General features: G+C 40.6%; 1 protein-coding gene across 42 annotated transcripts in view; it reads left to right on the plus strand.

Annotated features, from left to right (window-relative positions):
- The window catches only part of PAK3 (p21 (RAC1) activated kinase 3), a 261,514-nt gene that overhangs the window by 170,188 nt on the left and 63,901 nt on the right, over positions 1-27,425 (plus strand). For 15 of the 42 annotated variants that reach the window (XM_072743906.1, XM_072743904.1, XM_026014857.2 and 12 more), the window contains 3 exons: positions 13,343-13,443; positions 19,070-19,223; positions 21,286-21,323. In XM_072743906.1, the coding sequence (XP_072600007.1) occupies positions 13,343-13,443; positions 19,070-19,223; positions 21,286-21,323 (293 nt within the window). Of the gene's footprint in view, positions 1-13,342; positions 13,444-14,134; positions 14,223-16,216; positions 16,280-17,895; positions 17,941-19,069; positions 19,224-21,285; positions 21,324-27,425 lie in introns of all 42 variants that reach the window. The other 27 variants (XM_072743893.1, XM_072743889.1, XM_072743894.1 and 24 more) reach the window with 4 other exon arrangements.

Consider the following 27,425-nt stretch of genomic DNA (forward strand, 5'->3'; position numbering starts at 1 on the left):
TTACATTGTTCTTGGTGCTCCAAATGTAAACCATAACAGCTTAGCAGAGTGCTCTTTGGAGATCACGGCCCTGCCCTTTGGGAAGCCCGGAGGACATGGCATCTTGCTTGTCCTCGGAGGTCAGTGCTGTGCCCCAGGAAAAGAGCCTCCTTTACCCTAGAAGGGCCTTATGGTTGAAATAGGAAGCAGACAGGATAGGGCTGCCCTCTGTCTGCTAGGGCTGATGCTACATCAAGGCCAGTAAATGGGGACACCAATATGGTGGCCTGATAAAATGAGCAGACTGGTCAGATTCAAGAGCAGTGTGGAATGCTGGATTGGGAGATGTATCCATTGGAGGAAAGAAGCAACAGGGAGATTGAAATTGGAAGAGGAAGTAATGTGTGATGGGAGGTTAGGGGGTAGAGAGGATATTGGGGACAGATGAGAAGAGGGGAAAATGAGGGAGTTGTTTCAAACATGAAAACGAAGGGTCTCAAGGGATATGAAGTTCCTTTCCTCCTTAAAGCAAAAGAGGCCTTCCCCGCCCCCCAATCAAATTTGTGCCCTGTATAATTATCCACATGATCAGGAGTGTCTGGTTTAGGACACTGCCTCATACTCATTTCTTTTTTTGTTGTTGTTTCAAACATTTTCCATTGAAATCGTTGCATGTGTGAACCAGGTGTAAACGAGAGTGGAGGCAGTGTGTGTTGCCTGGAAGGAGATGGTAAGAGTCCTAATGATTTGCCGGAGTGATCACTGTTGCTGAATGTTTTTAAAGATGATACCACTGAAGGTGATATCTGTGTGGGAATGGAGGTCACTAGAAGCACTCCCATGGGACCATCATGTCCTTCCTCCATCATCCTCGTGCAACACCCAACTTATGCATTGGGCTTGTAGCTGCTCTTGCAGAATCAAGTACCACTTTTGAGTTTTTAATCTGTATATTAAAGGCTGCTAATTTACAAAGAGTATATATATTGTTTTCCATAGCTTCCCAAGACCTGGCGGGAGGAAACGGGCTTACTATTTCACCAGAGGAAATGAACTAGGCATAAAGAAATTCCAGATGTGCTAATTAAATGCTATAAATTACCAAGGGTGAAATTTACTAGGTTCTTCTATTGGCCATCTCATGGCTTTAGCGGGTTCTACCTTAAGCAAGACAATGAACCTTCTACCCTGGGCCTCCCTGACTGTATACTTAGGGATTTGCTAATATAATAAAAGATTATAAGAGCAGTGGGTGCTTAGAACAGCCCAGTCTAATCCTCTTTATGGGTAGTTATGTTTTTAGAGACATCACTTATAGGATGGGAAGTGCTAGGTAAAAAGTGACAGATTAGTTCTCTAGCAAATGGAGTCACCCTGTTACTATTTCCTAAGAAAATTAAGTATTTGCGACGGCAGTTAGAGGGATGTGACAGCATTGAAAGTGCTTTCATACTAGTTACCTCCTTCAGGTCTCTTACAACAGAAGCAAGGATTATCCTCCATTTTATAGAGAAAAGCAAAAGGTTAGAGACTTGGAAGCAAATGACTTCTACAGAGTTGCCCCACTACTAGTTACAAAGCAAGGCAGTCCTGGAATTCACATCCTCCCCAACTCCTACCCAGTGGTGGTTGAACATCCTACTGCTTGTCATAAAATGGGAGTTACCTAACTTGTTTTCAAAATAAGGCTTCAGCACATGGAATATGCAAAAATGAAATCTTTACAGAAGTGAGTGAAACCCAGGTGAATCTAACCCCTTTTCTCAATCTGCAATGATGGCCCTCGTCTTACCTTTGTCTTTACAACTTGCTCCTGAGAGTCTGACTGGCTGGTGAAAAGTAACAGCAGTTGTCAGAAAGAACATTGTTAATTACTTCTCCCTGACTCCAGTGTTCTTCTGGGGGCTTTTAAATCATTTTCTATTACAAAAATAAGAACTCATGCTTTTACAGTTAAGCTATGAAAGAACCACAGGAAAATAAAACATGAGAGTTAGCTCTCATACCTTCCTTCCGATTCACTTATAATCCAGTATTTAAAGATTTGGGTCTTTTTCCTCGTTTAATAAACATCAATTTCCTTTTCTGCTCAGGATCAGCATATATTTTGCCCAAGATGCTAGATTTAAGCCACAAATGCATCTGTTACATAGAACCCCTTTTTAAATCTTTTACCCACCTTGCACTGTCAATTTCTTTAAATACTCAGGGCCAAGAATAAAATCTGTTTTTGAGCCTAAATGTCTGCTGTAGTTACCACATAGTACTTTCAGGTATTTCCAATGGGAAAAATAATTTTGAAGACCCACAAATGACATTCTTTCCACCCCCCAGCCCCCCCCCCCAAATAGAGGAAAACTAGAGAATTTTTTCCTCCCCCATGTAAGGGGAAATGCACATTTTGTGAAACTAATAAGAAATTATCACAGATCCCCTCTCGTAATATGCCCACAGACAATATTTGTTTACAGAGCAGAAGTGTCTGAGATGAGCACCATCTTTGCAGAAATCAGTCCCTCTGGATCCATTGCCCTCTTTCACACCACCTGCAGGGCTGCTGTTGCTATAGGAGGAGCTGTAATCCCAGAACTGCTCTGGAATTCTTACTTTACCAAGTATAAGGCTTCAGAAAGCTTCCCTCTGGGGGATTATGGCACAGTGGGCTCTGTGATCCACATATCAGAGGATGGAGCAGAATGGCACTTTTTTAAATTAAAAAAGCAACAACTCCCATACCTATTTGACTTTCCTAGTAGTTAAGTAGGCACTAAGGCATTTTAATTTTTGAAGGCCACAAGGGCAGCATTCTTTTTTTTAAAAAAAAATTTATTCATTTATTCATGAGAAAGAGAGAGAGAGGCAGAGACACAAGGAGAGGGAGAAGCAGGCTCCATGCAGGGAGCCCGATGCAGGACTCGATCCCAGAACTCCAGGATCACGCCCTGGGCCAAAGGCAGGCGCCAAACCACTGAGCCACCCAGGGATCCCCCAAGGGCAGCATTCTGTAAGTGATCTTTGTGGGCATTGACTCGCAGCCTCTCAGTAAATTAGAGAAATTAATGAACTACAGAAAACACCTATCACCCAGCTAAAGGGTGACCAAGTCACTAAGTATAATCTATTAGGAAAAGAAAAAGTTGTTGCCTGAAGGAGGTGGGTAGCCCTTTAAAAATTCATCCATATCTTCTTAATATGGCTTTCCCAGAGCCCAGCCAGGAATATAAGTACTGCAAGTCATACTGTCATACTGGATGTTAATAGAGGCATCCCTGGAGCACTTTTTATAGTTCACTTGTACACTTCTCTCAGAAAAGATTTGTGTCCGCTTTAAAATTTTTTTTATTCATTCATGGGAGACACACAGAAGCAGAGACATAGGCAGAGGGAGAAGCAGGCTCCCCGTGGGGAGCCCGATGCGGGACTGGATCCCAGGACCCAGGGATCACACCCTGAGCCAAAGGCAGATGCTCAACCGCTAAGCCACCCAGGTGTCCCTTCTGTCTGCTTTTTATGTGCCTACCTCTGTGCTGAGTGTTTTGGGGAGATCCTACATGGAAGACAAATGTCCCTATGCTCTCCCCTGGATTGTCACTTTCAATCTAGTTGCAGAGATCACACACACACACACACACACACACACACACACACACACACACAGAGTTTATAGGAAATGACTAGTAGGTGATCTCAGAGGCAACAGATGCAGTAGCACATAGGTTCTCCCTATTCCATCCCCACTGTATATTTTTCATCTCAGCCTGCATGAAGTAAGCTACCATTTTGAAGCCCGCCCCCACCATGCCTTACATGCAGCACATAGCTCCCTGGCTTGTCTTCCAGAAAGTACCTTCTCTATTATATCAGCCACCTGCTCAAAAACCTTTTCTAGCTCATTCTTTATTGCTGTCTCTAATTTTGTCTTCCTTCCTGCTTTCTAAAGCTATACCCTAACTATTTACCCTTGTGTCTTCCCACTTCCTCATCAATATGCTCTATATGTTCCTTTTATCAAGCTTTGTTTCTGTTTTCATTTTTTTCTACTTTAGGTGCTTTACCCTTTCCTGCCTCTCCATTCTTGAAGACCATCTCCTGAGTCCTACCTACTCCAGTGAGCCCTCACCATCTACCACAGCTTTCTGTCCTCTTGATATGCTACAGCATTTATACTCTATTCTTTTCAACCTAGCACTGAATTTTATTTGGGCTGGCAGTATTGATTGCTATTTCTTTTTTTAGAAAGATTTTTATTTATTTATTCATGAGAGACACACAGAGAGAAGCAGAGACATAGGCATAGGGAGAAGCAGGCTCCCTGTGGGGAGCCCAATGTGTAACTCCATCCCAGGACTCTGGGATCACACCCTGAGCCAAAGGCAGACGATCAACTGCTGAGCCACCTAGGTGCCCCTGATTGCTGTTTCTTCCTTGCTAGGTGTGTTTCCCTAATCAGACTGCAAGTTTAGAATATTCCTTCAGTTCCTTCAGCACAATCTGTCACTACACCAATCCACAATTCTGTGCATACTTTCAAAGGAAAGGAAGGTAGGACAGTAGCAGGACAGAGTTGTTCCTTACAGCCACAGTTGTAAAATGCTTGCTGCTTAGAACTAGCCAATCCATGTGTGTGGCTGTTTTGTTTTGTTTTGTTTTGTTGTCCCTTTGGAAAAAATTATTTCTGCATTTTACACCACATTTTGCTTTGAGCTTTCTGTATTAATGGTGGCTTTAAATGTCACTTTTTAAATGCTGTATGCTATAACCTTGCATGCTTTCCGTTGCTTTTTAAAAAAATCATCATTATCCTGTGCTTTTAGGCTACATTTATGTAAGAAAGCATTTTCCTATGTCTGTCCTCTGTCATTCCCTTTCTTTTCCTGCATGCTCTATTTTCAAGGAGCTAGAAGATGCTTTATTTTAGAGAATTGTATTTTATAATTCTGGATGTGACCATATGACATCATCCAATGAGGAGGCCCAACAAAACTTCCAGGAATTTTAGGGGAAGATGACAAGTGGAATTTCTACAAGGAAGATGCAGGTGACTGTTTTCTGAAACACTTTCAGAAGGCAAGAATAGCACCATCCAGGGATTTCATGTGAGGGAGAATTGATCACTTTGCTATACCTTGAACCCTACCCGGCTGTACTGCCAATATATGCTTTTGGCCACAAAATGGCACCTCGCAAGAGGTATGCCTGAATGAGTTCAGAGTAATCCCTGCTGTTGAGAAAAGACAGCAACAGTACTGTTATCAACATCTTCAACTGTAACGAGTACTTTAAAACATACCCTCCCACCCCAAGGCCTTTTTAGAGAACCTGGATCATAGTCTCCTCACCCATGAACACATAATGGCACGTAGGCAAGACCTGTCTCCATATATCAGGTCTCATTTCACGTAATGAGGGTCATTCATACATTCATTTGTTTGTTCATTTGCTTATTCATCAAATATTTATTGAATTGTGTACTGTGTTAGATAGATGTTGGGATACAGAGGTGGGTAAGTCCCAATTTCTGCCTTTAAGGAACTGATGGCATAGTGATAGACACAGACAAGTCAGTCACTGAGTAGAGTTGAGCATGCTAAGTGCAATACGGAAGTGAGCACTGGGGAGGGACAGCTATTCAAGACTGAGGGGAAGTCAGGGAGGTCTTCTTGGAGGAAGTGACCCCTGAACTGAGGTGAATCTTAAAAAAGGAATAGAGCTAGCCATGTTAGGGATGGATGGTATTCCAGATAGAAGGAGCAGCATTATGAAGGCAGTAGGCATGACACATTATTAGTTGAGGTTCTGTGAATACAACCACAAGTAGTTCCGAATAGCTATGCAGAGAGTGAGAGTGGAAGGGGGTAGGAGATGGAGCCATGGAAGTAATCGGGGACAGGATCCTAGAGGGCTTATATATTCCAAGCTAAGGGCTTTGAATTCAATTCTGAAGGCATTGGGGATGCACTGGAGCAGAGGAACACTATCATATTTGTGTTTCAAAATATCACTCTAGCCACAAGAGAAGACTGGATCGTGTAGGGGTGGGGGATGGAAGGAGGCAGATCAAGCTGTTGGGGTTATGTAGGTGAGAAATAACAGTACCCTGGCCTCAGGGCCAGTATCAGTAAGAGCAGAAGATGACAATACAGAGGGAATATTGATCAGGAAGCATGAACAGAGCTAGGAAACCAAGCAGATGATGAGAAACAGAAGGATAAGGTAGGGAACACAGGAGGAGTTGCAATTTCCTGTTTTATGTGGAAGACAGCAGTGTAAAATTAGTTTACTTTTTAAAATATTGAAATATAGGGGTTCAGAAGGCAACCCCATGGGGTCAGGGTACCCCAAAGAGGTCAGGGCTGGACATACACACGGAGAGCCACTAGTGTACCCATACAAGTAGATGAGGTGGCAGAAGGGAGAGGCGTGTTGGTAAGAGATAAGGACCGAAGACAACTCCTGAGAAATACTGTCTAAAGAGTCAACAGAAGACCCAGAAATTCAGGAACAGGCTCCAGAAAAGGATTGCATGAAAGAGGGGAGAAAGGATTTGGTTTCATGAAGTTCATGGTCAGCAATGTTGCTTTTGACTGAAGGATCAACAGTCATAAGGACTGAAAAGTGGGCATTTTCAAGTAGGAGATGGATTTGAGACCTCAGGGACTCATTGCACTACTTTGAGGAGGGAGGATTAAGGAAGTCTGGATTGCCTTTTCAAGAAGTTTAAGCTCAAGAAGGAAAGGCTGAGATTTAGCATGGAGCAAATGATATGAGATGGCAGAGGGTTTTCATTTTTAAGGACAAAAGAGAACTCAGCAGGTCTTGCAGGCCAGATAGAAAGTGTCAGTAGGGAGGGAGAGATTGAAGATACAAGAAGAAATGACAATAACTGGTGGTGTGAGACCCGTGGTGAAGTGAGAGGGACTGGCAGCTGGAGTACCAGTGGAAAGATAAACCTTAGGCAGAGGAGGGGACAGTGCTTCCGGTGAGACATGAGATGTTACTGATGGAGAAAAATGCAATTGGAGCAGGACAGGAAGTGAAGTCAAAGGAGTTCCAAATGGATGGCCTTCATTTCTCAGTGAAGTGAAAAAATTTCATATGCAGAAAGTCAAGGAGGAAAGGGTGCTGCAGAAGTTTGAGCAAAGTGGACAAATTCTGGAATGTTCAGTGAGAGAAATGGGAAAGGAAGTTGGCAATGGGCAGAGGGTCATTCCAGATCATGAAAAGGCCTGGGGTACCTGTGGTCCTTCACTCTGCACATCATCTGTGGAGCGTAGAAGATCATTTATCCAGGTCTCACTCCCTAAAAATCTTGCTATAGTAGGTTCTGGGTGGGCTCTAGGCATTGGTCTTTTTTAGAACTCTATGGATTATTCTCATGAGCAGCACTGGTTGAGAACCCCTGGGTTAGTGGTGGCCATGGGAGCAGATTGAAGTAGAAGGGAGCTGAAATTCATTAGAACTGAGGGAAGTTGGGTAGCCCGGGTGGCTCAGCGGTTTAGCACTGCCTTCAGCCCAGGGCCTGATCCTGGAGACCCGGAATCGAGTCCCACGTCAGGCTCCCTGCATGGAGCCTGCTTCTCCCTCTGCCTGTGTCTCTGCCTCTGTCTCTTTGTGTCTCTCCCTGTCTCTCTCTCTCTCTCTCTCTCTCTCTCTGTTTCTCATGAATAAATAAATAAAATATTTTTTAAAAATAACTGAGGGAAGTCAAGGAAGTAAAAGGAGAACGTGTAGAAGCGATGTCCATTTATCTCTCACATTTCACGGAGTGGTGGCAGCATTGAGGGCAGGAAGAAAGACTCAGAGCCCAAGTAGAGTCCTCAATAGATAAGGGGACTTGGGTGAGACCATTGAATGGCAGTAACCTCAAAGGAGGGGCTTTTGTGGGCAAATGAAGAAGTACTGATCTCAGATCAACAGTTTGGAATTAAAAGGGGAAAACCCTGCCCTTCCCTATTCCTCTGTGCCCAAGAACTTGGGATGGGGAAGAATAAGCAGTGTCTATCAGGATTACCTGAGGCAGTGGTACCCTCATTGGAGAGTAGATCTAAAAGTTGTTTTTCTCCACCCCAGTTGCTTTGTGGAACTACCTGAAGAGCTTTAAAAATTAAGGGTGCTGGGGTCTGCCCCAGACTAACTGAATCTAAATCTCTGGGGATGAGGTTCTCTCTATCTTATATAGAGAATTGTAGGAGAATTAGTAATGGAATAAGCTGCAGCCACTGGGGAAATGCAGAACATTGATTGGGGTAGGGCATAGAGGAGATAACAGATGACTGGGGTGGGGGCTTTTCTTTCTTTAACATATAGTGGGATGGAGAAAGCTGTCAGGATGAGAGACTGTAGGGAGGTTCACTGGCCCCTAGAGCTATAACCAGAACTCATGCACACCCAGGGGTCCCAAGGCCAAACACTTTGCAGTCTGTGGTCTAGTTGGCAATCTGTGACCTTTGTTCTATGTTCCAGTAAGGTATGGGTGATAACACTTACAAAGTGGTACTCACTTGGGCTTTTGCTCTCTGCAAACATCAACCCAGAGCTGATCAGGCTGAGTCTTATCAAGCCAAGATTCAAGTTAGACTGAATCTTAATATAAACAACCAGTGCTCAACAGAATTTTCTGGTGGGGAGATAGACATTTTAGTATTCCAGAAAAGGAAAAGAAAGACAAAAAAATTCTCATCTAAGCTCCATTCAATCACTAAACATTTACTGAAGTCTAGAGCTCAAAAATGTTGCTTTTTAAAATGTTACTGAATAATAAATGGTGTAGCTGTTAAGAACTTGGGCTCTGTAAATGCAGTTGGGACCTACATTCAAATTCTGGCTGTGACGCCTGCCAGCTGTGTAACCCTGGGCGCGTGGTTGAACCTCACTCTCACTTTACTTATCTATAAAGCAATAATAAAATACTAATAAAGTTTACCTAATGAGATTGTGGTGGAGATGAAATGAGATGACCCTAGAAGGACTTTTTGCACATGGGGCATGTTCCATAAATGATAATCATTAAGTGTGTGGACATAAGCCAGGTGCTAGGGAATATAAGAATGACTAAGATACAGTCTCTGCTGTCAGGTATCTCAAATTTTAGCTAGAGAGACAGGTATGTAAAGAAGAAATAACAATCTAGTGTTGATACATGCGAAGATCAGAGTATGTACCAGACAGTTCTATCAGAGCATGAAGAGAAGAGCATTTAACCTTGTCTGCAGAGGGAAGACAGGACAAGACTTGTAAAAGAAGAGGAAGCCCAAGAATGAGTCTTCAAGAATAAGGACTGACGGCAGTTACCCACCCAAAGTGTGGGATGAGGGATCTTGGTAAGAGGTAAGACTTGCCAGGCCTTGGCTTAGCATTAAAGTCTTGGCAGTAAGAGAAAATCCAGCAGTTTAGAAAGCATGACATGGGTATGGGACAGTGGGGGCTATGGCAAGAATAGACAATGGAGAGGTAAGCTGGGGGCAAATCATGTAGGTCCTTGGGTAGCATGCTAATGAGTATGAACTTTTGCCATATGTAGAATGGGGGGCTGTTTAAGGATCTTTTTTTTAAGATTTTATTTATTTATTCATGAGAGACAGAGAGAGAGAGGCAGAGATACAGGCAGAGGGAGAAGCAGGCTCCATGCAGGGAGCCTGATGTGGGAATCGATCCCGGGACTCCAGGATCACACCCTGGGCCGAAGGCAGGCGCTAAACCACTGAGCCACCCAGGGATCCCCATGTTTAAGGATCTTAATGGCAGGAATGTGGTCAGATTTGTAGACTTCGAAGATTACTCTGGACACAAAGTAATGATAGTAAGGGACAAGATTGGAAGCAATAAGACCAGATGAGCAATACTGGTACCTTAGACTAAGGTAATGGTTTTGGGGGACAAAAGGAAGAAGGTAGATTCAAGATGAGTTTGGGAGATAGAATAGAACTTGGGGACCAATTGGGGTAGAAATGCAGTGGGAGTCAAAGACACTCCCAAATTTATAGCTTGGGCAGTTGGTCCAGTGCTGAATTACCCCATAGCCAGAGTAAATGTGTGCTACAGGCCTCACAAATCAGGGCACCCCAAAACTGGCCACATTTTTATTTTATATATTGAGTTTTTAGAAAGACTTCATCACCAATGGAATACAGGAGCTTTTTGGATTTGCTTACCTTTTTAAGCTGTAGTATTGTTTTTATTTGAATTATATATTGGGGAATGGGATTGTAATCTTCTCATTGCTCAGGGCCTCCCAAAGAAGAGGTGTGTAAAGCCTGAATCCTTCTCTGATCTGGATGGTTAGTGGTATCATTTCACTGAGAGTATGTGGACATTGGAGACATTGGAAGAAGAGCAAGTTTGGGCTTCCTGCCTTTGTTACACTTAGCCCTGAGTAAAGGGAATGGCATGATCAGGCTGGTAAGGGACTGGCAATCAGGTAGCCTTCTAGAGAGATTCCATCCACTCAGCCCAAGTGGAATGGTTATGGCTAAGTCAATGTGCTTCAAACATTCAGCCAATACTAATGGAAAGTAAGGAAAGACTGTTTACTGGCAAGAGAGATCATGAATGCAAGTTGAGCTACAGGTTCTCAACCTGGAGTTTGGGGGAGTTTTGAACCTCTGAAATTATATGCAAAATTGTGTAGATGTGTGCAGTGCAATTTATGGGCAGAAGTTCCACAGCTTTCTTCAGATTTTCAGAGCAGTCTTTGACCCCAAGAAAGTCAGGATCACTAGGAGTATATTAACTGTGAAGCAAATAAAGCTTCTCTAGAGCTCCTCACTGGCCTGGGGCTCTTCTAGGGCCCTCAAAAGGATCTTAGCCATCTTGCATTGTTTTTCCTTAAAGGGAACATTCACCTCTCAAATTGTATAAAGTGTTTGATCCCACAGTACCTGCATCTACTCCTGCCAACCACAGATTAGTGAATTACCCAGCATGGGTTGGTATCTGGGAGTGGATGCCCTCCAAGAGTAACGAGCATGGGGGAAGGATTATTAAAAGTCAAAAACTGCATTAATAAAGGCAGAAGGAGAAGCAAATGCCAATCAAATAAAGAACAGTCACCAAAGGAGGAGGAGATCACATTGTGAAGGAAGTAAAAAGAGAGGTAGCCAACTTCATCCAACATGGATGGAAGAGCAGGGGAGAGGAAAAACAAGGATACGCACGGTTCCAGGAGTAGCTAGGATACCTGCATGGTGGCCACCCAATATATGAGTGATAGGTTACTATCTCTCATTCTGTCCGGGGAAGGGAGAGGGCGGGGGTAGGGGGAGGAAACTGGAAAATGATTGTTAAAGTTTCGTTGTTTAGCAGAAAAATAATCATTTTTACATTTTGTGCAAAACATTCTACATTTTCAGATCATTTAAATGAGCACTATATACTGTCAGTGTGAATGTAGGGCCTTGAAAAGCATTTTGCGGTTTTGTTTTTGTTTTTGTTTTTGTTTTTTGAGCTTGGTTATAAAAGCAATCTCCTGTGTTAAAATGTGTGAATAGTTTGATAATTTGTACACATAATCAAGAGCATCTCAGCTGGACTTTGTGTTGGCTGCTGTATAGAACATGAACAAATGTCAAGGGATAGAAAATTACTTTGGATATTTAAAAGAGAAGAAATATATAGTCTGTTTTGTAACAAGTTTCTGTAAATAAAATAATTTATACTATTTATAAGAAAAGGTTGTGCTTTGCTTTATGAGAAATTAGTTTGTGGAACAAACATGTTACTAAATGGGCAATAAAATTAGGTCTTCTCAATAAAAAAAAAAACAGCGGAGGTAGTAGTACAAACAAAAAACTCTGCACTTCCCTATTCAGTTAGGATGATACTCAGTAAAGTAGGTTTACTGTAATAATCGCATCTATGTGGAAGTGAAGTTGAATGGCACACATGTACTTTTCAAAATGAATCCTAATGTGTTCCATGGCCAGGCAGAGGCCCTGAGTGACCTTTGTCTCCTCTTTCACCCCCAACCCCACTTCTGAATCTTTTTTTCCTAATCCTGTATCCTAATCTTCTTACTCCTTGAACATCCATATTTCTGCCCCATCTCTCTGTCTTCTGGCCGGAAATAGGGAGCAGTGAGAGAGGATAGAAAGAGAAAAGAAGTCATAAGAGTGACATTTGAACGTGAAAGGTTTTGAATTAAAATTTATCCTGGATAACCCACAAAACCAGTAATCCATATATGGTTCATTGAATGCTGTCCAAAATTCAGGCCAAGAAAACATCTATTTGAACCAGCATGTTCTAAATTGGCCGCCCTGGCAATTCTGAGGTTGACTGGTTTCATTTGGGCAAATCATGCTGACTTTCCCATTATTAGGAGACTGAGTGTTATTATTATTGTCTTTGGAGTGTGAAATGTACCCTGATCAGTGATACGTGCTCTGATCTGCTTCTATGTTAGTTATGGAACCTACTTGATGCCATTTTACATTTCCACGGTAACTTTCTCCTGGAATCTGTTCCAAGATAGACTAATTTCATTACTGTTCCCAACTTAACTTCTCCAGTGATAATATCTTTCAAGGCTTTTGACATATTAACTATAGATGTGTTTATTCATAATTGTGTCACTATGAAAAGTCTGCTACTTGAGGACAATGATTTTCAATGGCTAATATGACAAAATACATTAGAGACACGGAAAAATAGCTACTAACTGGAATGACTAAACCAAGGCATTGATTTGAGGTTACTGAGAACTAAATAAAATTAATTCAATAAAAAGCAGCAATTTGTATTTTTTTTGCTAGCAAAGGAAATGATTAAAAACATTTTTAATGATAAAGAAAGATGTTAACATTATTGGCTAGCAATAGTATTCTCACTGAAAGAAGACCAAGAGTCTATTAAGATATGCTTCATAATGTACACATGTAAATTAAATAAGTTCTAGCTGCTTGATATTTCAGTATGGTTAATGTGGAAACAATTCATAACACTTTTATACATAGCTTAAGCACTTTTCTATTTTTTCATTCTAATAGTAAGCCTTAGCTTGACTTGAGCATAATGAATTTCTTCTTTAGTAAGTCCTATTTGATCCAACAAAGCCAATTAAACACAATACACTTAGGTACCCATTGGTTACGTTATTAGAATGGTAAAGGACATAAATCCGTGTGACCACAAATTTTGTTTGAACCAAATTTTGGAAATGTAAAAATTATTTGGATGTAACAGTTTTGTCAAACTCTCAGCTACTTCTGCAAGATGAAATTATAATTTGTGGAGCTAAATACTGTTAAGCTTGTGTTGGAATCAATTATCATTCAAACTTTGTAATTGTTTCGATGAACCTAATTGTACAACTTAGCGAAGATAAAATTATATGCCCAATAAATACATGTCAACATTTTGCCTTTAGCCAATAAGAAGAAGGAGAAAGAACGCCCAGAGATCTCTCTTCCTTCAGACTTTGAACATACGATTCATGTGGGGTTTGACGCAGTCACCGGGGAGTTCACTGTAAGTAAGCTCCTTATTGTGTTTTGCAAGCCATGAAAAAATTCCTTTGTGAAAACAGGTTTCAAGAAATCATGTCCATGTCCCAGAATGTCAGGCTTGATGCTTTGGATGATTTCAAGGAAGATGGACTATGCCTAGTCAATCACAGGAAAAGTACTGACAAAATTATTTTGTCCATCATAAAAATGTCTGATCATTGTTAGTCTTCAACTTGATGTTGAAAATGTGAATTTTCCATGGCACAGGAGAGGTAGTCCTAGTAGACTGTTGAGCCTCTTTATTGTTTGAAGTGAAATCAGAGAATCATTGACTCGACTTGGCCAGTGAAGACAGTCCATCTGAATAATTCAGGCTTTACATTGGAACCTGGATTACTCAGATCAGCTAACCACTCTAACCAAAATTCTGTAAAATTGATTTGCTCTTCCCTTTGATTTCAAGAATGTAACTTATTTTCAGGCTTATTAACAGGTGTATTTTATAGGCCTTCAAAACAACAAACCCCATGTTTCAGGAAGAATATTTATGGATAGTCATGTGTGCGTTAGTGGTTATGTGCTTACATATATACAATCCAATAAGAATTCTCCAGAAAGACCATAGCTATAGAGTCAGCCTTTCTTTGGATATTTGTAGTGCTCAAATAGTGCAAGATCTCAGTCATTTTGTGTTTTGTTTTTTTTTTTTTAAGATCTGGCATCTTTGTTTTTAGATGGATGAAGGAAAAGATGTGGCTAGAAATATGTCCCCAGGAGGATCAACTACCTTTTTCCATACTAGTAAGGATCTCAATAAAAATGTACATTCTGAGATAATGAGTAATTTTTAATGCATTCAGGAAAAAAAACTTCTATAATATCACCACCGATTCTTGGGTTCTTGGTGTAAGAGATACTTTTAGATGTTAAATAATTAAATCTTCTGTCTCATAACTTGACAATTAGTAAGTAAACTCCTATGATTCAGTGAACCAAAATGGGGCAAGGGACAAATCAACTGGATTTGAAGAAGCAAACCATGTCTCTGAATTGACAGCCAAGATACCCCCCTTTTTTTTTCAATTCTGGAAGTACGCAATATGAGAATAAAATCACAATTGAGTAAACATCTTGGCCTTGTAAAGTGATGTGAGCTGGTTATTTCTGTACTCTCAGTAGCAAGCAGAAGAGAATGTAAAGAAGTACTAACATTGATAAAGTTGAGACACTGGTAAGATTTAACAAATTTCATCACTGGAGTCAAAGACTTTATTCAAATGGCCTTGAGTACTGTCACCACTACCATTACACCATCACCAACATAAATAAATAAATAAATAAATAAATAAATAAATAAATAAATAAATAAATAAATGGTTTTTATAATCTGAACAAAGATATTATGACTTTTTTGACACTTGAAACAGTAAGAGCACTTAAAATTTATAAATTTTGTCCAATAACTCTTCCCTGTTTTAAGAACATTATGTTTCCAGTTTTGACATTCTTTATTTTCTATGTGTCTTTCCTCTGTTTTAACTTATATTTTATTGCTGTCATACCATTTTTTCCCTTCCTTTTTGTGGTCTGACGTGAAAGTTTTCTCCTCCACTATTCTCGTGTGACATTCTGGTTTCTTTCCAATTTTTTTATTTTTTCCTTTCTTTCCAACTTGCTTGACATCTCATGATCTAATCTATCTTTAGCTCTTGCTTTGTTCTTTTTGGGTTCGGAATGGAAATGAAAAAAAGTGAATCACCATCATCTTGCTGACTGCATTTTCACTTTGCCATTGTTTAGAACCCTAAGAACCAACCAGAAGGGTGGGATATGTGATGGACATTCTTTCCAATTGTGAACAACAGTTTGATGCAACTAAACCCAAATCCAACCAAAACCTGTGCTCCCCCTCCTCCCTGACACCCAATTTAAAATAAAGCAGCTGTTTGGAGGCAGGCAGTCGTTAGAAATCCTTTGAATATACAGATAGACATAGGCTAAATTTGGAAATCTGATGCACTTATTGCCCTCATGATGGTCTTTTGAAACTACTTGTCCAAAAAAAAAAAAAAAAAAAAAAAAAAAAAAGAAGAGGAAGCTACTTATCCGTACATTATATTTAAAGATGCCACATTCTGACCTTTTTAACTCTTTTCACCTATGGTTTACACTTACAGACTTTAAAAAATGCCAAATGGTAATAAGCTTTTAAAATCATATTGTTGGTAGCATTTAAAATCGGGTCCTAGGGATCTCTGGGTGGCGCAGCGGTTTGGCGCCTGCCTTTGGCCCAGGGCGCGATCCTGGAGACCCGGGATCGAATCCCACATCAGGCTCCCGGTGCATGGAGCCTGCTTCTCCCTCCGCCTGTGTCTCTGCCTCTCTCTCTCTCTCTCTGTGACTATCATAAATAAATAAAAAATTAAAATAAAATAAAATAAAATAAAATCGGGTCCTATTTGCCACGGTACCACTAATGTATCGTGTGTGTGCACAGAGGGGGAGGGATGTATTACTAAATTTGATTATTGTTGTTGCTTAGGTTGCATTTTGAGCAATTTGTTGAACTGTCTTGTTCAGTTGTCTTCCAAGGGCCTGTCATTGTGAATATTTGGACGCCGATTTGGTGTGCCACTTGGTGATTGTCCTATGGCTAGTTGGCCCATATGACCTTGTATGCTTGGGTATGCACTTGGGCCCTGAGATTCAAAGTAGGTTGGGAGGTGAGATTTGGGGTACTAAAGTATTAAAAGTCCTTACCCTTTATATTGCCATTTTTGTCCTAAATACTTCAGAACTCCCCCTTCCAGACCTCTAGACCTGTGACGGTCGCTTCAAGTCAATCAGAGGGAAAAATGGTATGAGTGATATAAATGATCATTTCTCATGATAAGATAAATGCTTGGCCTGTTGTATCATGCTGCCATTCTCCTGGGCTACACCGGACAATCCCCAGCTTGTTGTACATCTGGTTGTTTTTGTACATGTGGTCAGGCATTGATATGTGCTCCTGCTTCTGATGCTCATACTTCTAGGTCTCCATTAGCTGTCTTAACTTTTGGGATTTGTACCTCAATTTGGAGCAATGAGATGGCTTTCTGATTAAGTGCCTCTGTGGCACACATTCAAATTTAAGCGTCAGGTCTTATTGATGGACTAGTTTATCTCAACTTATCAAAGAAAAAAGAGACTATGTCAGCAGTGTAGTCATGTGGTAAGTATAGTTGTCTGAAGGATCTTCTGCAATTGACAGCATGTCTTCCTGCTGTCTAGTGATCACAAGACATTTATGTATCACAAAAGTTTAGAAGTGCCATGAGAATGTATAACTGCAAATATTCTAATAATTACGATAATGATCATGCCAGTGATGTCTGCTCTAGTGGTTATGTGCAACGCATACCTGGTTTTGTAACACTTAATAACTCCTTTGGCCATTACAGTATTAACCAAATGCTATTAATTGCACTTAGAATCAGAACTGGGATCATGCATGGGCTCCTGAGTTCAAATATGTGGCTTAAGGCTTTAGCATCAAATTGCGTGATTAATGCATGTCAAAGTGTCATTTCACTGTGCTTGGAGTGACCCCAAATGCCAGGAAATCAAAGACCTATATCCCAAATCAAACCAGTTGGGTCGAAGCATGTCTCTGTAGCTTTGGAGACAGTATCTTTCTTTAGACAAAGCTGCTACCTTATATCCGATCTTATTTTGTGGGAAGTGCGACTTTAGAGCTGCAGCATTAAAATGGAAATTGTTCATATATGGCTTGAAATGAAATGGTTTTTCTCTTTCCCTGGCCTAAAGAAACTTTTTAAAGGTAGAGTCTGGCTGCGTGGGAAATCCTTAATAATCTAGTTTTCCCTAGACCAGTCACGACTTTAGGTGCAACATGCGGAAGAGTCGCATCAATGAGAATGAAGTTAAATTTAGCATCACCATGTTGCCATCCTGTCCATTTTAGCCACACAGACACTTCCACTGTGAAACCGGAAATGGTTCACCAGAATTGGGAATTGAAATTTGTAAGTTCATCACATGGCCATTGGCTACTTGTGATTACCCAGTCGTAAATACAGACTTACAAATTATTGTCCAAGCTTTTCATGATGCCATCCTTCTTTCCTCCAAAGTCATGTTTCTGCCTTCTGGTAATTTCTCCGGTCACTCACTTAACAGTAATTCTTATTATTGTGTATTTCTGGAGGAAGCATCTGGCCCAAAGTGGAAATTATGCGTCCAAACATTAGAAAGTTGTCTTTTTTCTGTTTTCTTAAATCTGTTGTCCTGTATCCTGTCCTGCCCCCACCCCGCGTTAGTTAAAACCTTTCTATTTTCATAACCGCCCCAGTTTAGAAGGGATTAACCCCTCTCCCCATTCAGACCCATTGGTTTCATCTCCTCCCACCTTCTAAGTTGTCCCACATTCTGTTTTAACTTTCTTTTCTTTCTTTATTTACGTCCATTACAGCCAGATCTCTATGGCTCACAGATGTGCCCAGGGAAGCTCCCAGAGGTGCGTCACAGGCCCAAAAGAAGCTTGCATCAAAGTGCTTCTTTGAGATGTCATAGCACTGCAGCAGCAGGTTCATGTGTGTGCAGTAGAATTGTTGCTTGGCTTATCTCACTTTTTTGTTGTCATTCCCAAACTCTGGAGGCCCACGTCACACATTGTCTTGCCGAGACTTCATAGGACCAGGCCACATAAATTGTGTCTAGATGCACTTAGGAATGGGGTGTCTGTTTCTCACTCCAAGTTGTTCTTGGAGGCTGTACAATTACAAAATGGGGACATCCGTAGGCTGAGCACGTAGGGAAAGAATGCTAAATGCTCAATGTGAAACTTAACCTTCTGGTGGAATTCGTGCAATTGTCCTTGGTCAGATTTCCAAATACTCCCTCCTCTCTGCTCTAAATGCTTTGGATTATTGCCAATTCTCACCAGGCTTCGGCATGGTCGCCATAGTCCCCAGGTTCTATGTGGCCAATGAACAAAGAAGGGATGGAGGGAGGAGAGGAGAGACTATTTAGCATCTCCGTGCCTGTGGCTCCTCCACTATTCTATTTTGGTCTCTTCTCAGTCCCCCTCTGTATTAAAGCCCTTGACACCCTACCCCCACCCCGCCAAATTGCATTTTGTAATCACAAAGTGTAAACTGACCATGGGTGAGGCTTTTCTTTTATTCGGAATGATCCCCCAATTAATAACATGCCCAGAAACAGCTTCTGTTATTCCAGTCATATAAAATCCATTGATCTGCACTATACTACACTGTGCACAAATTTAGAGAAGTCTTGCTATGTCTGCCCTGAGTCGCCAGAAAAAATAAGCTAAGCCGTAAACATCATTTCATGGATGAGCAGAATTAATATGGAGGTGATTTTCATGCGCTTTTTTTTTTCTATCACGGTCATACTCCCACCCACCCTTTTTAAGTTGGATCCTAGTTTTACCTATGTGTTTTAATTAGAAAAGAGAATGATTGCATTATTAAGTTACTAACTTTAAATCTAGAGTGTCACTTCAGTTTCCCAAGTGTAATCCTACAGGTAGCATGGGCTTCTTGGTGAAGAACTTTACTGGAACATAAAAATGCAGCTGCTGAATGTTCTGAGCTCCATTCTTTCCCTTTGGTTGTCCACAGGGGATCCCTGAGCAGTGGGCACGGTTACTCCAAACCTCCAACATAACAAAACTGGAACAGAAGAAGAACCCACAAGCTGTTCTCGATGTTCTCAAATTCTATGATTCCAAAGAAACAGTCAACAACCAGAAATACATGAGCTTTACATCGGGAGGTAAGAGTAAATCCAAAGTATCAAAGAGAGAAGTAATTCGAATCTCAGGACCTCGGGATTAGAACAGAATGCCTGTAGGGCATCTGAAGTCCGTTCTACTTCCTTTTTTTTTTTTCAAGATTTTATTTATTTATCCATGAGAGATGCAGAGAGAGAGAGACAGAGACAGAGAGAGAGAGAGAAAGAGACAGAGGCAGAGACACAGGCAGAAGGAGAAGCAGGCTCCATGCAGGGAGCCCAACGTGGGACTCGACCCCCGGTCTTCAGGATCACACCCTGGGCTGAACGCAGCGCTAAACTGCTGAGCCACCAGGGCTGCCCTCAGTTCTACTTCCTTCCCCAAATGACATCAACATCAGTAAATTGAAAGATGTGCTGGAAGTTGAAGTTGACATTAGGAGGTTTACTACTTGGTTGTTTTTAGAACTCAAGGAGGGGGATTGCTCAGTGAAGCAGTGGTTGTCAGTTTCAATCACAATTGTTCTGTCTTTGCACTGGAATGAAGAAGACAGTCACTTAGAATCAGGCCTTGTGAAGTGACCATGAAATAAGAGGTGTATGAATCAAAACATGGTCTCCTGAAGTGTATTTTGTCCTTTTGATTCATTGACTTATACTGTGATGATACAGCACACATTTTGTCGTTGCCATTTTGATCCAACCTCAAAATCAAGCTTAAAAAAAGAAATTATGTCTGGCTATTTATAAGAAATTAGAATGTCTGTGTTCTGGCAAAATCTTGACTTCATTTACTAGCATGTAGGCCCAGCCCTTGTTTGAAGCTTGAACATTCACATTTGCCATGTAAGCAACTGAAAAATATATGCCAAACATTTTTGCATTTTGAGAAAGATGATCCGGGTTGCCTTTCTAGAACAACTTATTATTTAACATCTAAAAAAAGAAGAGAATCCTATCATTAGTGCCCCAGCTGTAAAGTGCCCCTATCTCTCAGCATTGGTTTTAATATAGGGTAGGCTTGAAATATCTTCAGGAATAGTGCAAGGACTTACTTAGAAGGGGAGGAGTGTCTCATTTGGTTCTAACAAATGTCAAAGCCCAAATTTAAAGTGTATAGTAATTCATGTGCTCCACTGGATGTTTTTGACTGAGATTGCTTTGCTTGACGGCTGTTCTCTAATGGAGAAAACCTAAAAGGAAAAAAAAAGCCATCAAGGGGAGCTTTTTAGGTATTTCGTCTTCCGTGTGTGTGGAGTGAAATGTCTCAGAGATCCTAGTGATAATTCAAACAGTGCTTAATGTGAGGAAGTCTAGAACTGCCCTCCGGGCCCACTGTAGAACCACAGGTGACCAGAACCAAAAATGCATCATTCTAGTATTTGTCTGAGCTGAGTGAAACTCACCAGACATTCTGTGGATGCTCTAGTGTTGAGACTGAGGAATAGGGTGGGAGGAGCGCAGGGGAGGAGAAAGAGAAAGGAAGAAAGGGACAGTAAAAGGGAGGAAGGAAGAGGAAGGAGGGAGGGAGGAGGAGAGGGAAGGAGGAAGTAAGGGAGAAATTCTGGATATGTATAGACTCATACCAATCAGGAGTAGGTAATCTTGGGGCACCTGTGTGGCTCAGTCAGTTAAGCATCCAACCCTTGATTCCGATTCAGGTCACCATCTCAGGGTCCTGGGATAGAGCCCTGCATTGGGCTCTCTGCTCAGTGGGGAGTCTGCTCTAGGGTTCTCTCCCGTCCTCCGCTGTCCCTCCCCCTGCTTGCATGCACCTTCATGCACACATGCACTCTCTCAAATAAATTAAATCTGAGTAAGTAATCTCAATATTACACATATAGATGAGATTCGCTGGAGGCCTTTATTAAGGTCTATAAAATGACATGGTGAACCTTGCAAGGATATGAGTTATTTTCAGAACAATTATGTCATTTGTCATAGCATCTATTCAATATTGAATAGGAGAATTTCCTTCTGATCAAATTAATTAATTAATACAAAATACAAAATAATTAATACAACTTAATTGTTTATTAAGTCTGGTTTCTAAATGAGGCAGACTTCATAAAATAAATGTGACATCTTTATCTTTTCTTTTCAGATAAAAGCGCACATGGATACATAGCCGCTCATCCCTCGGTAAGTGAAAAATTGAAAATGGTTTGGGGTGATCAGTGTTTCTGGCAGTCCAATAGGATACCATCGTACAGATTCAGTTTAGATAGAGAATCTTTTAAAACACAGTTTTTAAAGGTATAATTTAGATCTATAAAATTCACCCATTTTTAAACATACAGTTTGATGAGTGTAGGTAAATGTATATACCAGTGCTACTGTCACCACAGTCCAGTTTTAGAATACATTTATCACCTCCTAAGATCCTTTATGCCTGCTTACAGTTATTCCCCATCCCACCTCCATCCCCTAGCTCCAGGCTATTACTAATCTGGTAGTATGGATTTGTTTTTCTGGACATTTCATGTAAATGAAATAATATAGTATATGACCTTTTGGGATTGGCTTTTTTTCACTCAGCATAATGCTCTTATGGTTCATCCGAGTTGTGTGTTATCAGTAATTTGTCCTTTTTATTGCTAAGTAGTACTCCATGGAATGGATGTGCCACTTTGGTTAACAATTTACCCATGGAAGGCTCTCCGGACCATTGGCAGTTTTTGGCTATTGTAAATAATCTACTATGAACATGCATGTATAAATCTTTATGTAAATAAATGTTTCTATTTCTTTTACACAAAGAATCTTGAAAATAATAATCATAATGATAGTGGCTTCTCTCTACTCAACACTTACAATGTGCCAGGCACTGATATAATAACAGTGTGCATTCACTTAACCTTTCTTGCCACCACATTAGGTAAGTCTTAATCATTGTCTCCATTTTAAAGATGAATTTCAGAGAGGTAAAATAATTCTTCTGAGGTCATATCACTGTACCTTTGAGTGTCACCTGTTCTGATAAACAGATCCAGTGGGGGAAGTGACTTTGCCCAAACTCATATAGTTTTATCAAGAGCCTAGAAAATAAGTAACTGAGTTCAAAGTTCTTAGAAGTGATAGAGTATCTGCAAGAATATCCATACACATAAGACGAAAAATTATCTTAGACAAGGCTAACCTTTGTGTGATTTTATTGTGAAATAATTAGCATCAGTGAGAGTTTCCTAACTGTTGATTTGAAGAGTCATGGATAACAACCTTTTATAGAGGACAGATGCTGGCCTGCTTAATGTCACCCTGGGTGACAAGTGTGATAGTAGTAGATCATTAATGGTAAAGAGTAAAGGCCATGAAATTGTGGGGAAGTTCCTCAAAAATTAAAAATAGAATTACCATGGGATCCAGCAATCCCACTTCTGGATTTATACCCAAAAGAATTGACAGTAGGTTCTCTCTTTTTTTAAAAGATTTTATTTTTTCATGAGAGACAGAGAGTGAGAGGCAGAGGCAGAGGGAGAAGTAGCAGGCTCCCCGAGGAGCAGGGAGCCTGATGTAGGACTTGATCCCAGGACCCTGGGGTCACGAGCTAAGCCGAAGGCAGACACTTAACTGACTGAGCCACCCAAGTGCCCTGACAGCAGGTTTTCAAACATATTTTCATACACTCATGTTCATAGCAGCATTATTCACAGTATACAAAAGGTAGAAGGAACCCATGTGGCCATCAACAGATGAATGGATAAATAAATGTGATATATTCATACCATGGAATATCATTTTTTTATGGAATATCATTTAGCCTTAAAAAGGAAGGACATCCTGGGGCACCCAGGTGGCTCAATTGGTTGGGTGTCCAACTCTTGATCTCAGCTCAGGTCTTGATCTCAGTGTCATGAGTTCAAGCTCCATGCTCAGCATGGAGCCCACCCTTAAAAAAAAAAGGAAGGGCATTCTGACACATTGATACATGCTATCACATGGATGAACCTTGAAGACATTATACCAAGTGAAATAATCCATTTATTAAAAGACAAATGTATGATTCTATTTATATGATCTACAGAATACTCTGTATACAAAGTTCAATTTTTGCAAGATGGAAAGGGTTCTGGAGATTGGTTGCACAATACTGTGAATATACTTAACACTACTGAACTGTGCATTTAAAAATGGCTAAGGGCAGCCTGGGTGGCTCAGCAGTTTAGCACCACCTTCAGCCCAGGGCCTGATCCTGGAGTCCTGGGATTGAGTCCCACGTCGGACTCCCTGAATGGAGCCTGCTTCTCCCTCTGCCTGTGTCTCTGCTTCTCTCTGTGTGACTCTAATGAATAAATAAATAAATCTTTAAAAATAAGAATAAAAATGGCTAAGATGGTAAATTTTATGTCGTGTATATTTTACCACAATTAAACATAAAAATAGGGATGCCTGGGTGGTTTAGTGGTTGAGCATCTGCCTTTGGCTCAAGTCGTGATCCCAGTGTCCTGGGATCGAGTCCCATATCAGGCTCCCCATAGGGAGTCTGCTTCTCTCTCTCTGTCTCTCATGAATAAATAAAATCTTTATCAAAAAATAAAAATAACAAAGTATGAAGGCTCTGTGCATAGATGTTTAGTCTTATTGTATGAGTTTTTAATGTGATAATGCATAAATATACTTAGTATACCACCTAGCACATAGAGTATGTTTATTAAATGTAAGCTAAAGCAAAACTGCCAACCTTACATGATCTACACTTACCTTACTGCCCTTGCTTTAATTAATATCATTATTGTATAATAAATACTAGCTGGGTATTCTGGCAAAGAAATAGTTGGTATTTTTTTAGGTAGGTAGGTCAGTTATTTTAAACACTAATCTTCTAGGATAGTCTTTAGATTGATATTTATTTTTGTCAATAGTTTGTATCTCCTGAAATACTGTCCCTTTCTTTTGAGCTTGCTTCTACTGGTTTTGTTTGTGGAATTTAAACTAAATCTACATAATGATCAAAATATTCCACCAAATCAGATGTTCTCACTTGGGAAATAAAACAACTGGATATTTACTTTTCTCACATGTATTTATCAAGTGCCTTCTTACAAACACTAGGAAATCTGGAGTTCATTCTGGTAAGGAAAGAGAAGTGTGTATATAAAAAAACATAATACAATATGGACCATGTTACATACCGTAAAATATGTCCATTTGCTTTGAGAACTCAGAGACAAGAGATTACTTTCAGCTGGGGAGAAAAAAGGAAGCAAGCCCTTGTCTCGAAGGGCTTAAGCTCAGTGCCTGGTACAACATGGGTACTTACATGGTACATTTTTGTTTAATGTTGAGCTGAAAAAAGCATCATAAGGATGCCTGGGTGACTCAGCTTTTGAGTGTCTACCTTGGGCTCAGGGCATGATCCTGGAGTCCTGGGATTGAGTCCTGCATCGGGCTCCCTGCATGGAGCCTGCTTCTCCCTCTGCCTGTGTCTCTACCTTTCACTCTCTCCCTGTGTCTCTCATGAATAAATAAAATCTTAAAAAAAAAAAAAAAGGAAAAGGCTTCATAGAAAAGGTGACATTTGAGCTAGATTGCGAAGGTCAGGTAGGATTTGGATCTGTGAAGATCAGGAAGGTCATTCTAAGCAAAAGGAAAAACATATAAAGGGCACAGTAGCAAGGAGAGCACGAGGACAAAAAGGTGGTTTTGAATGAAGACAGATGCAAGAAAAGGAATCCTAGGAATTAAGCCTTGAGCATTAATTTGGAGCCAAATCAATAGCAGCCCTTAAATGGTATTCTAAGAAATCTGGCCTATTTGCAATAATGTGGATGGGGCTAGAGTGTGTTATGCTAAGTGAAACGAGTCACTCAGAGAAAGACAAATACCATATGATCTCATTCCTATGTGGAATTGAAGAAACAAAACAGCTGAACATAGGGGAAGGGGGTGGGGAAAGGGAGAGAGGAAAGTAAACCATAAGAGAATCTTACAGGTAGAAAACAAACAGGGTTGATGGAGGGAGGTGGGCAGGGAGTACCAGCTAGAGGGGTGAAGGGTATTAAGGAGGGCATATGTTGTAATGAGCTCTGGGGGTTGTATGGAGGTGATGAATCACTGAATTTTGATGAATCACTGAATTTTACTCCGGAAACCAATATCGCACTGTATGTTAACTAAGTAAAGCTTAAACTATAAATAAATAAATGAAAGAAAGAAAGAAAGAAATCAGTCAATCAATCAATCTGGCTTTTTCCCGTACACACTGAGAAGCCCTTGGAGTTTTTTGGAACAGGAGAATTAGGCAAATAAAGCATACGCCTTGGGAACAGTTACCTGACAGCAAATGTCCAGAGTGAATTAAGGGTGGAAGGTGAGGCTGGTTTTGATTTGTATTTCCCTGATGGCAAGTGATGTGGAGCATTTTCTCACGTGCTTGTTGGCCATGAGTATATCTTCTTTGGTGAAATTTATGTTCATGTCTTCTGCCCATTTCATGATTGGATTGTTTGTTTCTTGGGTGTTGAGTTTAATAAGTTCTTTATAGATCTTGGATACTAGCCCTTTATCTGATTTGTCATTTGCAAATATCTTCCCCCATTCTCTGGGTTGTCTTTTACTTGACTGTTTCTTTTGCTCTGCAGAAGCTTTTTATCCTGATTAAGTCTCAATAGTTCATTTTTGCTTTTGTTTCCTTTGCCTTCATAGATGTATCTTGAAAGAAGTTGCTGTGGCCAAGCTCAAAGTGGGTGTTGCCTGTGTTCTCCTCTAGAATTTTGATGGATTCTTGTCTCACATTTAATTTAGATCTTTCATATGATTTCACTCATACGGGGAATATAAGAAATAGTGAAAGGGAGTTTATGGGAAAGGAGAGAAAATGAGTGGGAAAAAATAGAGAGGGTGACAAAACATGAGAGACTCCTAACTCAGGGAAATGAGCAAAGGGTAGTTTAAGGGGAGGCGGGCAGGGGGATGGGGTAACTGGGTGATGGGCACTGAGGAGGGCACTTGATGGGATAAGCTCTAGGTGTTACTGTATATGTTGGCAAATCGAACTTCAGTTTAAAAAAGGGGAGGGGGGAGGAAGGTGAGGCTGGGTGAAGGGAGACCAGTTGGAGGAGTGGCGCAGGCATCCAGGCCCATAGGTAAGGCAGTCCTGAGGGAGATAGTGGCAGTAGGAGTGGAGATGAGGTTCAAATTGCAGAAATGCTTAGGTTATTGATTGGATGTTGGGATGCTGGAGGAAAGGTCAAGGTCGAAGCTGATTGCAGACCTAAAATGGTACGAGGGTGGACAAAAGGGTGAGGATGCTATCTTTCAGGAGTTACAAAGTTCTGTGAGCAGATGCTGAGTTTTCTATTGGCCAGTTTGGAGTTTGAAGGGCAGGCAGGATTTCCAGGTGTAGTTGTTAACTAAACCGCTTAACTAAGGCTGGGTTTGTATTGATCAAATGAACTGGATTAGAAGCTCAAATTTAGATTGGACCTCTTCAGTGGGACTCAGCTACTTAGGAATGGACAATTGAAAGCACCTTGTGCTCTCCTTATGGTTCCAGGGGGAGATTCCACTTGACACTGCTTATGCTTTCTTGCATTAGAAACACTCCTAAGTAGACCTAGCTATCCCATAAGATCTGATTTAATGGGATTGGACTATCCCTAATCGACATAGCCTAAACCGATCGGTTTTGGCGCCCTCTAGTGGTCTGGGTGGGAATTAACATAGAAGCAGTTTATTAAAAAAAAAAAAAAAAAAGAAGCAGTTTATTCACTAAATATTTTAAGCTAATGACCACATAAGTAATATTGAATTCAGCAATACCTCCCATAATCCTGTGACATCTAGTTTACCGCTCACTCATGGTAGTTTCTTTGGTATGTGTGTATTAAACACTAAATACTGTTCAGGGACCTACTCTTCAATTTTAGGCTACTTGTACAGTTGACACAGATTGAGCTTTTGATTTGAAGTACGCATTTATTTTGTTCATCTATATTAGTGGTCCTTTTACTTCAGTGTGTGTCAAAATTGCCTGGACAGTGTGCAAGTCAAAATGGAATGGAGCCCTGAAATCTGTATCTTAAGCTCCTTTGAAAAGTGGCCCACAGACCACACTTTGCATTATCTAGAGCCTCCAAGGTCCTTACTTCTAATTCCTTTGACCATTATCAATGAAGCTCAAAGGAAGAAGAGTTTCCTAAGGTAATTCCTCTAGCTAGTATATGCTCTAGAGCAGGGTTTAATAACTTATAGTCTGTATGGATGGGCTTCCTACAATCTATGAGCCCTTGAAATTATATGGAA

Source organism: Vulpes vulpes, chromosome X, assembly GCF_048418805.1.
Source record: "Vulpes vulpes isolate BD-2025 chromosome X, VulVul3, whole genome shotgun sequence".
Lineage (NCBI taxonomy): Eukaryota > Metazoa > Chordata > Mammalia > Carnivora > Canidae > Vulpes > Vulpes vulpes.